Source organism: Leucoraja erinacea, chromosome 9 (assembly GCF_028641065.1).
Source record: "Leucoraja erinacea ecotype New England chromosome 9, Leri_hhj_1, whole genome shotgun sequence".
NCBI classification, from domain to species: Eukaryota; Metazoa; Chordata; class Chondrichthyes; order Rajiformes; family Rajidae; genus Leucoraja; species Leucoraja erinaceus.
In genome coordinates, this window is record NC_073385.1 from 63,465,633 (window position 1) to 63,478,738 (window position 13,106).

The 13,106-nt window shown below is 40.5% G+C and overlaps 1 protein-coding gene across 5 annotated transcripts in view; it reads left to right on the forward strand.

The window, feature by feature from the left end:
• Window positions 1–13,106, forward strand: part of LOC129700484 (MAX gene-associated protein-like) — a 172,098-nt gene that overhangs the window by 50,986 nt on the left and 108,006 nt on the right. For 2 of the 5 annotated variants that reach the window (XM_055641009.1, XM_055641010.1), the window contains exons 7-13: window positions 649–1,751; window positions 2,613–2,728; window positions 7,145–8,186; window positions 10,283–10,349; window positions 10,465–10,560; window positions 12,450–12,557; window positions 12,936–13,082. In XM_055641009.1, coding sequence (XP_055496984.1) covers window positions 649–1,751; window positions 2,613–2,728; window positions 7,145–8,186; window positions 10,283–10,349; window positions 10,465–10,560; window positions 12,450–12,557; window positions 12,936–13,082 — 2,679 coding nt within the window. The remainder of the gene's footprint in view (window positions 1–648; window positions 1,752–2,612; window positions 2,729–7,144; window positions 8,187–10,282; window positions 10,350–10,464; window positions 10,561–12,449; window positions 12,558–12,935; window positions 13,083–13,106) is intronic. The other 3 variants (XM_055641011.1, XM_055641012.1, XM_055641013.1) reach the window with 3 other exon arrangements.

Here is a 13,106-nt window from a genome sequence, read left to right on the forward strand (position 1 = left end):
CATTCTCATGCCTTCTCCCATCACCTTTGACGCCCTCCCTAATCAAGAACCTGTCAATTTCCACCGTAAAAATACCCAGTGTCTTGGCCTCCACAGCCATCAGTGGCAATGAATTCCACAGATTCACGAGCTGAAGACATTTCTCCTCGTTTCCATTTTAAAGGTGCGTCCCATTATTCTTTGGCTGTTCCCTCTTGTCCTGCACTTTCCCATTACTGGAAACATACTGTCCACATTCACTCTAGGCCTTTCATTATCCGGTATCCACTCGAGGCCTTTCAGTATCATTTATTTTCATAGTTTTTAATTTAAATAATTGTCTTAACGTAAGGAGCCAAAAATAAACTCTTCTTATCAACTAATATAATTCTTGCTCCAAAACCCACTCCTCGCTTTTGGGTCTCCACTACTATCCCTTTCACCTAATCATAATTTCTGCTCTCACCATTAAACTTCTGGATATGTAGCACAGATTGGTGAAGATACATAAATGGAAGTGGAAGTCAACCCAGACTCTTCCACACAAGAATATAATTGCACCTACCATAATGTGGAACTGGACTGCACAAACGTTTGACACATTTCTATTGTTTTATCATCTCCGTTTTTTATCTAACATTTCCTCCTTTTTTACTTTCATATTCTTAGGCTCAGGGAGTGGAAATTGTGTGCCTACCGCAATAAAATCTTGTTCGGTGGCTTTATATCCCAGCAATGTCACTCTATGTCCTAAAGGGATAATACCACAAAGAGGAAGACCTCGTTCAACCCCTGTTGTAAAACCAGCCTGCGTTGCTTTGAAGCAAACCTCTAGTCCTCAACCCATTTCTGCAGTAGCGTCAGAGGTACCTGTTCAAGCTACTTCACAGCCTCCATTTGTTAATGGTGTTGGTCAAACTATCAATGCTTGGCATCTTGTTCCCCTTCAACCAGTGGCATTTGCACTACTGCAGCTTCCTCAAGGACAGAAAAGTGTGTCAAATACCATCATAACTGCTGGAAAGTCATTGAAGCTTACAAATCAGTCATCTGGTTCACAGTTATTTGAAAAAGCAGGCTATGAGAAGACTGCCAACCAGAATAACAAAGCAGAAGAGAAGTTGATTGAACCTGGGCTGGAAGAGATTCATGTTGCCGATTCTGAGCTTATTGAGACAACGGTGTCTCGGGGTGTACCAGATGAGGACCATGTAAATGCTGATCCATTGCCAGAAGTTAAACAAGAGACTGATGCATTTCCTTCCACGCCTTCAGTCAGTGATGCGGACGATGATTCTATAGACCATCAAAATGCATTAGAACACCCTACTCCAGCAGAATTGGTTGATCGTTCACACACTGGTGAAGAACAGATTGTGGAAGATGAAAATGAAAATTCTGCACTGGAGAATTCCACAAGCACTGGTAAAGGAAGTTCTGTTGATAAAGATTCTTCCAGGTCTAACCATGAAGTGGTTAATAAGGAACCAGAGGAAATGCCCAGTATGGAGGAGAAAAATCGGTTGCATGATGAGCAGGTGGAAGTGGAGATGGAAGATAAAAAATGTTGGTTTGAAGCAAGTACATTTAATGTTCCAGTTAAAAGGGAAGAAGATATGCTAAAAAATCCGGAGAATGATGAACTAGACTTTCATCAAAAATTACTGCAATATGAAAACTTTTGTGACTCTGATAAAGAGACTGGCCCTCAGAGTAATCTGGTGAATGGTGACAGTCAAAGTGATGCAGAGAAAATTGACGTTGAGAGAATGGTGAGTAGTTTCACTTGTCGGCATTGTAATGATCAGCTTGTTGTTTGACTCTGTATAGGATAGGTTGTGTTTTTTTGAGTAGTGTTGTCAATTTACCAAATAATATAGGGGATTACCTTATGAACTGCATCCTCGCTAATTTAAATATTTTTCTTGGCAAAGTGTAGATCCATTTGATTTTGAAATATTTGGTTACCTCTTTAACCCAGAACTGTCACATAGTGGCAAAATGATAAGGAAAAAGTGGTATATAACTCATCTTATCAACTACCGTATTTCCAGCAATGATGACGCACCTGCGTTAAAGACACCCCCCCCCCCCCCCCTCCCCATTTTGAATTGCTAATGTTTGTTAAAAGGCTAGTGGGACATAGAACATTTCATGCTCAAAAAAATAAATAAAAATAAAGAAAGTAACGATTCAATTTGCCCAAGGCTTCCAGATCTCCTCCATTCTGAATGAATGAATGGATGGGGTGTGTGGGTGGAGGGTGACGGCAGATGGAGAGATGGTGGGAAAAACGGTAGCACGTTGAATCAGTTGTGATCTTATTGAATGACAATACTAGTTCAAGGAGTTCTTTTCATAGTGTATGGGGAGTCTGGCCTGGTCAGCCCGGGCAGGAGCGCTGAGAAGGAGGGGGTCAGGAATCATGCCAGCAACTTACTCACCACTGCCGTGGCGCTCCGGGCGCAGAGCCATTGCAATGTGGCCGGGGAAGGAAGTAGCTCAGGTGGCTGCGTGCGACCCCCGGGACCCGACAGCCACCTGAGGAATGATGTTTTTCTTCAAAAATATAGTGTTTTAGGTTGTGTGTGACGAGTCAGTATTTTGCTTTACTAACCATAATGTTTTCACAGTTCGACTCAACCTCTAGTGAAGCGGCAATGGACATCGAGACTGTGGAGGAACTCTCTGAGAAAATCAATATTGCTCTTCTTACTGCTTCTGCATCTCGTCTTACAAGCAAATCAAAGTATTGTGATTTTTTAATTAATTTGAAATATAATCTGGTTAACATAATGTGTGTAGTTACAGATTTCATCTGTTAAATCTGTATATGGGAGTATTGATGTAAATGTTCATATTGAGACACTGTTCCCATTAGTAGATGGTACAAGCACCAGAGTATAAATTCAAAATTTTGTCATGTTGCAAAAGATGATGTGAGGAAAATATGTTTTAAGTAAAAGGTAGTTAAGACTGGAAGTTGCTATCAGAGCTTTTGAAAATAAATGGGGGAAAGGCACAAGTGAGAACAATCTGCAGACGGTGGAAAAATGAGCTCTACTACTGCAGCAGGTCAGGTGCCTCTTTCTGAACTGCAACAGTTCTATGACTATCTGTATAGTGCATTTACAACCTTAGTAGCAGTGTTGGCAGGTCCGTGATGTCTCGGAGGAAGTTTAGGTTTGAGATAGCTGAACAAATGTATGAGATGAAACCTTGTGTAGTATACTCATTTGTTTGAAAGTGGTGATATGTCTTACTAAGATTGTGATCAGAACATAACATTTGGGCGGTGTTTTGAGGATTTGATGTGTGGGAAATGTTTTGGTCACTAGATCTTCATGTAATTAAAATAATGAATGGTTTATGTCAGGTTCAAGTGGCTTGTTGAAAGCGGTTGTCTTGGAACAGATGTGAAACATACTTCATTTTAATTGGATTAGGTTTATTTAAAGTACTCAAACTTGATTTTGTTTTGGTAAAAATTTATTATGTAGGTCTTCACCTTGTTTGAAATAATTATTTTAACGTGCCGATAACAGGCTGCCCCCCTCCATCTCCAGGTAATCTCAGTTGTCTCAGATGATAGTTGAAGTACTGAAACCTTTTCTGATGTATCTTTGCAGGCAACTGAATAGATGCAAGTTGTGAGGAGTGAGACATTTGTAGAACTACTAGAATTAACAGAAAATCTCAAAAACTGGCACCATAGACCATTTGATTCATGTATACAAGTAGTTTGTAAGTGTTATCCTGGCCAATCTCACCTTCCAGCAATAGATCTGTAGTCCTACTCTGGTTCTACATTCCAGTATTTTTAAGTCTCTACAGCAGCTTCTGTTCCAAAGAAAAGAAACCCAACCCATGGCTATCCTCATAGATTTACTTTGAACTTTACTCAGTGTAATCTACTTTATCTGTGATGTCACTGCAATAGGAAGGATGCCATTAAACTGGAAAGAGTGCAGATAAGATTTACAAGGATGTTATCAGGAATTGAGGGGCTGAGCTAGAGAGGTTGGACAAGCTAGAACTTTATTCCTTAGATGGGCAGGATGTTGAGTGTTGATCGTATAGAGATGTATGAAAGCATAATGGGAATAGAAGGGAAAAACACAATCGCATATGTTTAAGGTGAGAGGGGCAAGATTTAATATGAACCTAAGGGCCAACCTTTTCACTCTGGATATATGGAACAAGCTGCCAAAGGAGGTAGTTGAAGCAGGTACTATAACATAATTTAAAAGGGACTTGGACCGGTACGTGTGCACAAAAGGTTTAGAGGGATAACAGACAAACACGGGCAAATAGGACTAGCTAAGGCGAGGCTTCTAGGTCGGCATGGACGAATAGGGCAGAAGGGCCTGTTTCGTGCTGTATTACTCTTAAAACTCCAGGACCAGAAGTGTTTGCAGTATTTAAGTGGTCAAATAAAATTCTGGTATAATCTCCTTGCTCCTTGCCTCAACCTGGTCTGTTTCACTACCATTTTAATTATGTGTTGTCAATACCTTCGTAGGGTAGTCTGTTGCTCCGCAGCTTTTGGTGTCCTCTACTTTTATTGCATATCTCTCTCACGCCTTGAGATTGAACATCACGAAGATTTTCTGCTCAACTGAGTAGTCAATTAATATCTTGCTGCATCTTAGAGCTGTCTTCCTCGCTGCAAACCACATGGACATTTTTTGTATTATCTACAAAATTGTTTAACTCTCCATTAATTTAAATTTTAAAGCATTAATACATCCTACATAAAACTCTGTGAAGCCCCATTGGTTGCCAAAAATAACCATCAGATACTGTCTTCTCCATTCTTCATCTGATCAGGTTTTGAATTCAGTTTGGCACACTCCATTGCCTTCTGCCATTCAGCCAGAAAGACTTTGCAACAGGTTGGGAGAGTGTGCAAAGAAATGGCAGATGGAATACATTGTAGCAAAGAGTGGAATCATGAGTTTTGGTAGTAGGAATAAAGCCGTAGACTATTTTCTTAATGGGGAGATTATTCAGAAATTGGAGATGCAAATAGACTTGGGAGTGTTGATGCAGGATTCCCAACAAGTTAATTTGCACATTGAATCGGTAGTAAGGAAGGCAAGTACAATTTTTTTTCACGTTGACTAGAATAGAAAAACAGGGATGTAATGCTGAGGGTAAATAAGACATTGGTCCCAACGTATTTGGAGTATTGTGAGCAGTTTTGAGCCCATTAACTAAGGAAGGATGTGATGGTGTTGGAGAGGATCCAGAGGAGGTTTATGAGAATGACTCCAGGAAAGATTAAGTCAACCTGATGAGTGTTTGAAGGCACTGGGCCTGTTCTCGCTGGAGTGTAAAAGAATGATGGTGGTCCTCATTGAAACCTACCAAATAGTGAAAGGCCTGGATAGAGTTGAAGTGAAGAGTATGTTTTCATTGGTAGGAGAGTCTAGGACCAGAGGCCATAGCCTCAGAATTAAACGACATACCTCTTGAAAGTCGACGAGAAGGAGTATCTTTAGTTGGAGGGTGGTAAATCTGGAATTCATTGCCGCAGAAGTCAATGGATATTGTTATGGCGAACATTGACAGATTCTTGATTAATTACAATGTTTGGGGTTATGGGGAGAAGACAGGAGAATGGGGCTGAGAAGGAAAGATAGATCAGCCATGATTGAATGGTGGAATAGACTTGATGGGCCGAATGTGCTAATTCCTCTCAGATGACTTATGAACTATTTCAGCTGTTTAATGGAGTACAAATCTTGTATTCAGTGCCCTATCCGATGAAAGCAAGCATGTCAAGGTGTTTACCACATTGTCTACCCAGATGCCACTTTCAGGGGGTTATGTACTTGGGCCCCTAGGTGTCTGTGCTACTATGCATGTCATTCATTATATATACTCTATGCCCTGTCATTCACTGTATATGTCCTGTCCAACCTCCCAAAAGCAATACTTGTCTGATTTAAATTCCATCTAACTTTCCTTTGTTCAATTTCCTAGTTGATTTAAAGTCTGTTTTAGCTTCAGAAAACTCAGAGAGTTGTGAATCTGTGGAATTCTCTGACACAAAAGGCAGCGGAGGCCAATTCACAAGATGTTTGCAAGAGAGAGTTAGGTTTAGCTCCTAGGGCGAAAGGAATCAAGGGATATGGGGGGAAAAGCGGGAACGGGATACTGATTTTAGATGATCAGCCATGATCGCATTGAATGACAGTGCTAGCTCGGGTCGAATGGCTAACTCCTGCACCAATTTTACTGTGTTTCTATGTTTCTTCACTGTCTACCACATCACCAATGTTGGTGTATTATACAGAATAACCAATCACCACATATCCATTCAATATATATGACAAATAACGGGACCCAGCACCGATCCGTGCAGCACACCACTGGTCACAGGATTCCAATCTAGCAACAAAAAACTCCTCTGCCACCCTCTTTCCTTGCATCAAGCCAATTTTGATTCCAATTGGCTAACTCACCCTGAATCCCAAGTGCCCACACGTGGACCAGCCTATCAGGCAGATCCTTGTCAAAAGCCTTGTTGAAGTGCATATAGACCACCTCTGTCCTCTACCTATCCTATTGGTCTCTTCAAAAGTATCAAATCAAATTCATGAGGAATTATTTCCTAGGCAGGAGGCCATGCAGATTTCCCTAATCAATCCTTGCCTCACCAAATGTAGATAGATCTTGTTTTTCATAACTCCCTTCAGTAACTGCCATCATTGATTTAGGTTCATTATACTGTTCTGTCTTTATTAAATAAAGTCACATTAGTCACACTCCAATTTTCCAGTACCTTACGTGTGGCTATATATTTAAAAAAATCTCTGTCTGGAACCACAGCAATTTCTTATTTCCAACAATGACCTAGGATGCACTTGGTCAGACCCTAGGGATTTATCCATTTTTATGCGCTTCAACATCGCCAGGCACACCTCCTCTGTAAGTTTGTTATGTTCCAGGACATCAATTCTTTTTCTCCAATTTCTTAGTTTATACAATCCCCTTTTCAATCCAGTAACATTTCTGATGGTGTCATGTTCTGTTAATTTGAAAGTGTTATGCAATGCTTCATTGGTTGGATTAGAAGTTATATTTGTAAAAAAAATGTGACCATTTTTAATGTTCAATGTCTATTTTGCTTCAGTCCTTTGTTTTTATTTCTCTGCAGCATCCCGAATATTTATTCAACAAATCCATCCAATGTTGCACCATCTGAATACCATGAAGAGCCTTTTAAAATTATTGTCAAGGAAGAGACTCCAGATGACTATGAATATAACCATGCAGCAAACCCAGTAATCCTTGATTGTGATGGACTAAAATGTAAAGAAGAGAAGGAATTTTCAGATTCAGTAGGATGGGATGGTGGAACGAATTGTGATTTACAAAATAAAACTATGAACAAAAGCTACATTAATGAAGTGGATGCAACTTCATCTGCAGTTAACAAGCAGCCACTAATCATTCCTATGGGAGTAGCTAAATGCTTCCCAAGTATTTATTCAACAAATCCATCCAGTGTTGCACCATCTGAATACAATGAAGAGCTTTTTAAAATTATTGTCAAGGAAGAGCCTCCAGATGACTATGAATATAACCATGCAGCACACCCAGTAATCCTTGATTGTGATGGACTAAAATGTAAAGAAAAGAAGGAATTTTTAGATTCAGAAGGAAGGGATGGTGGAACTAATTGTGATTCACAAAATAAAACTATGAACAAAGGCTCCATCAATGAAGTAGATGCAATTTCATCTGCAGTTACCAAGCAGCCACTAATCAGTCCAACAGGAGTAGCTAAAGCAAAAATGATGAGGTTGGAATGTACCAAAGTGCTTGTAGTTTACTTGGAGCCGTGTACTTTTACAAACGGCACCATAAAAATATCTGAACTGCCACAAAAGCTACTGTCTTCTTGTCGGAGGAAAGGGGGACCTATACCCACTGTTCTCCAGTTCCTCAATTCTGCAAAATATCCTACCCATTCTCAAGTGGAGAATGTAGATTCAAAATCTGTATGCTCTGGACCCAAAGAGAGTAGCTCTGCATCAGAAAAAAACGTGAATAAAACCAGTACTTCCACAGTTTCAAATAATCCAACTGTTTCACATGGTACGCCCTCTGAGAAAACCTCTGGAGAAGGTTTCAGATTTCGTAAGATAAAATATACAGAAAAGGCATTCAATTCTGGGACCTGGAGAACTCCACAGGTACGTGGTGGTTACTGTGCATTCTATCATTCAAATGTACTGCAGTTACTCATCTGAGCTACTCTGACCGCACCTCCCGAACCAACTGTCCGTACCACTGAGAAAGACATGGGCAGTAGTATCTGGTGTGATGTTCCAACCCCTGGCTCTGCACCTACAATGGCACAAAGTTGAAGAAGTTGTACATAGTGATTAAGTTACATCCCTCTCCCACCCTCATTCTCACTTTGAGCATCTCAGTGGATGGACATGTTTTGTTTGTAGACATGATGGTGAAAGCCTGTAGCTTGGCAGGTTTCATGACGATTGATAGACTGAGCTTGTGGCATTCCAGAGCTCTCCATACATCCCACTGGCCATCAGCTGGTGTGTGACCAACCAATCATATGTTTATCATTGACTGAAAATTAAAAAATAAACTAATTTTGAAACAAAAACACAATGCTGCAAAAAAATTAGCAGGGCAGGCAACTTCTACGGAGAGAGAAATAGTTAACATTTCAGGCTAAAGACTCGTGATAACCAATAGGAAAAAAAGAAACAAGTTAGCTTCAAAACATTTTAAAGACGGCACGGTGGCACAGAGGTATAGTTGCTGCCTTATGATGCCAAAGACCCGGGTTTGATCCTGACTATGGGTGCTTGTATGTACGGAGTTTGTACTTTCTTCCCGTGACTTGCGTGTATTTTCTCTGGGAACTCTGGTTTCCTGTTCCTCGTGTGTAGAATAGTGTTCGTGTTCGTGTTCGGAGATCGCTGCATGATGCAGACTTGGTGGGCCGAAGAGCCTGTTTCCGTTTTTATCTCTAAACTAGACTAAACTTTTTTCTATTTTTCAGTTCAGGCAAAGATTTTCAAGAAAACAGTTTTGTTTCTTTTTCCAGCATTTCCAGCTTTTGGTTGTGTTTAACACCACAAATCCAGAAAATATGTGCCTCTTCCATCTCCAGCAGTCCATGATATCCAGCTTGCTTCATTTTCAGAATTTGGGCCATGAGATGGCAGCACCATTTCAATAGGAATGTGCTAATGCAGTTAGACTTCAGAGAGATCTACAGTGAGCACATGCTTAAAATTGGAATGTCCTTTTCTCACTTTCAACCAATTATATCACAATTTATTTTAACTTCTGGATATGATTTTAGGAAGTGTTAATTTGTTCAAGGGGAGAAACAATAAACTGCAGATGCTGGAATCTAGAGCAAAACATGAAGTGCTGGAGTAACTCAGCGGGTCAGACAGCATCTCCGAAGAAAAGGAATAGGTGACGTTTCGGATCAAGACCCTTCTTCAGTCTGAGAGTCGGGACAGGGAAACGAGATACAGACTGTGATGTAGAGAAATATAGAACAATTGAATGAAAGATATGCAAAAAAGTAATGATGATAAAGGAAACAGGGCATTGTTAGCTGTGTGTTTGGTGAAAACGAGTTGCAGACAGGTTTAAACCACCATCCACATTTCCTTACTACACATCTTGTATCAAGTACTTGGCTCAAGGTCTTGTGCAGAGCAGAAGGGCCTTACACATTAGAGCGAGTACGGACAATGAGACTCAACAAGATGACTTTGAAGCTGGTACAACTTGGGTGAGGAAGGGATGGAGAGAAAGGGAATACAAGGGTTACGTGAAGTTAGATAAATCCATTATACCACTGGGTTGTAAGCTGCCCAAGCGAAAAATGAGATGTCCTCCAATTTGCATTTGGCCTCACTCTGACAAAGGAGGATGCCTACGACAGAAAGATCACTATGGGAATGGGAAGGGAACATTCCTCTACATTTGGTATCGCCGATGGATAAGAATCCACACCCTGAACAACGCATACAGCGGATCAAATCAAAATCCAAGCAGTTTTCTTTTCCTTTGTCCGCCTCTTAAGATCAAGACCTGTCTGAAGAAGGGTCTTGACCCAAACGTCACCCATTCCTTCTCTCCAATGATGCTTCCTGTCCCACTGAGTTACTCCAGCTTTTTGTGTCTATCTTCATCTTAATTTCTATAATTTCTTTAGAAGTTTTCCTAAGGTGTACCAACATGTAATTCTGATATGTTTGCTGTTCAACTCAAAAGTGCTTGGATTTGTTTTTTGCAGGATGCCCTGCAATCCCACCTTGTTGAACATGTGTCGGAAGACCCGAGCAATCCCATTCATCCGACAGGTATTAACTACACAAAGTTTATTTAGTCTCTGCTGAACCGTAATGCTATCAGCCATACATATCTAAATTTAATGTTTTAGTAATGTTATTTTTCCTTTTCTTTTTATATTTAAAGGGAACTACATGACAAATTATTACCAAAACCAGATGTACACTTCAGCTTGGTCATCCAACCTGAATCGAAGGAAACAGAATTTTGGTTGGTTACTGGGTAATAAATTGTTTTTGAATTGAGTTAGATCCAACTGGCTCTTCGAGGTTATCTTGGTATTAGCACTGGTTCTGCTCCCATATTGTCTCCCTAAAACATATTGGTCCACAGAGTTGTGATGAGCCCCTGGATTGTCAAGCTGGCGCTTATCACTGGATGGTTGAAGTCATGTACAGGGTATCTCTGAAGTGGTCGGGCCTCTGAATGAAAAGAGTAGATCCTCTGTCAATTTCCCATGCAGAGCCACTCAAGGATGATGTGAGGCGCAGGCGAATGCAGGCGGGCAGTGATGTCGGCCACAGTTGCACCAGGTACCTCTACCTCAGAATGCCGCCTGCTTTAGCGAGTGTTATTCTTGGTCACTTTGCATCGGATAGCAGAGCATGCCACTTGCGGTACCACTTGCCACTCTGATTGCTGAAAAAGTGGCGTGCAAGCCCTGGCATGGACATCAATGCCCTCCCAAATACTAGGTATTGCCAAATTTTGATGGCTGTGCTATGTATTCCAAGGCCAGACAGATGCTTATGGCTAGAGCTAGGCTGCTGACACATTGTTAGTGTGAATTCATATATGAAGACATTGGGTTGAGTATCAAAAAAAATCACATCCAATTTTAATGGTATTGCCATTGGTTTATTATTTTCATACGTACCAAATAAAACCTTTTATTTGTGTGCAATCCAGGCAAATCATATCTACAAAAGAGAAGGAGGGAGGGTTGCAAGCAAGGCTGGTTTGGGTGATGGACTGAGCTGCGTTTATAAATCTCTGCAATTTCTTGAGGTCTTGGGGAGGCCTGTTGGCATACATGTGATGAATTGGATGCTTTCTACAGTGCATCTGTAGAAGTTGGTAAGAGTCATTGAAGACCTGCCGGATTTCCTTGGCCTTCTGAGAAAGCGGAGGGGTTGGTATGCTTTCTTGGCATTTGCATCATAGATAAATTTACGATATTTTCACCTAGGAACTTGAAGCTCACGACCATCTTTATTTCAGCACCCTTGATACATACTCGAGCATGTTTTGCAGCCCGCATGTTTTGTAGCCCGCACCCTGAAGTCAGAGACTACCTTTTTCATTTTGCTTGTGTTGAGGCAGAGGATGTTTATTTTAGCATTATGTTATTGAGTTTTGTACCTCCTTCTTGTACTCCATCTCATAGTTTGAGATCCAGCTACTGCAATGATGTGATCTGCAAGCTTGTAAATGGAGTCAGAGCAAAATTTTGCCGCAGAGTCGCGACCATATGGCCTCAACTACAACCCCGGCAGTGTGTTCCAGGGCTTCACCACCCTCTGTATTTTAAAAATAAATTATCCTGTGTTTATCTTTAAGCTATGACCCCCCTCACGAAGCTATGCCCTCTAGTATCCTGTGGAAAAGGTTCTGACTGTCTACTCTATCTAAGCCTCTTATATTATCAGGTCTCCCTGTAACCTGTGGTATTCCAGAGAAAGAATCCAAGTACCTCTCCTATAACTAATACTCCCTAATCCATTGATCATTCTGGTAAATCTCCTCTGCAAGCCTCCACATCCTTCCTGTAAAGGGGCAACCAGAACTGCATGCAATACTCCAAATGCGGCCTAACCAAAATCTTATAAAGCTGCATCATGACCTCCTGACTTTTGTACTCATTGCCCCAACCTATGAAAGCAACCATATCATATGTGTTTTTACACTCTACTTGTGTTGCCACTTTCAGGAGAGTTGTGGATTTGGATCCCAAAATCCCTCTGTACATCAATGCTGTTCAAGGTCATGCCATTAATTGTATATTTTCTCCATACCTTTTATCTCCCAAAGTTCAATACTGTTTCTAGATTTTCTTTTTCCCTATCTATAATCATCAGGCATATTGAGTATGTACTTTTCATTTTTTTTAGCAGATCCTCAAGAAAGTGAAGAGAAAATGGAACGGCTGGAAGAGCAGCTGCTTGAGGACCTTAGTCGTTTAGACCCCAGAGTTATTTTGCACCCATTGCTTGAAGGAGGTGAATGTTTGACATTGAATGGAAGTTTGTTCCAATGTACCAGTTCAAGTCAAGAGTATGTTATTGTACTATGTCCCAGATAGATCAATGAAATTCTTACTTGCAGCAGCATGACAGAATATGTAAACGTAGATCTCTTAAAAAATATAATAAACAAGGGATTAAAAGTTCAGTGTGATTATGATGTATATATCTTTTTAAAGATGTAAAATTAATAAAAAGATTTTGATAAAATTTGAAAGATCCATCTAAGCATGGTGAATTTGAACTTGCTAATTCCTTTCCTGCTAGTTTTCCAGTTGTTGCATTATAATGCAAAGGATGTGAACCATAACCTAGTCGGAGCTATCATTAATAAACCTTTTATTCTCCCGACAGCTGGTCTTAAGCCAAATTCCTTGATGTCAACAGTCAATCTGAAACGCTTAGGAGTTGTCATATCACCTTCATCGACTTCAATTGCAAGATCTGCTCAAAGAGACATCTTTGAACTTTCTCCAATCAAACAAGGCCAAGAACCTTTAGGTGAGAAAAGAGCACTTCAGTGGA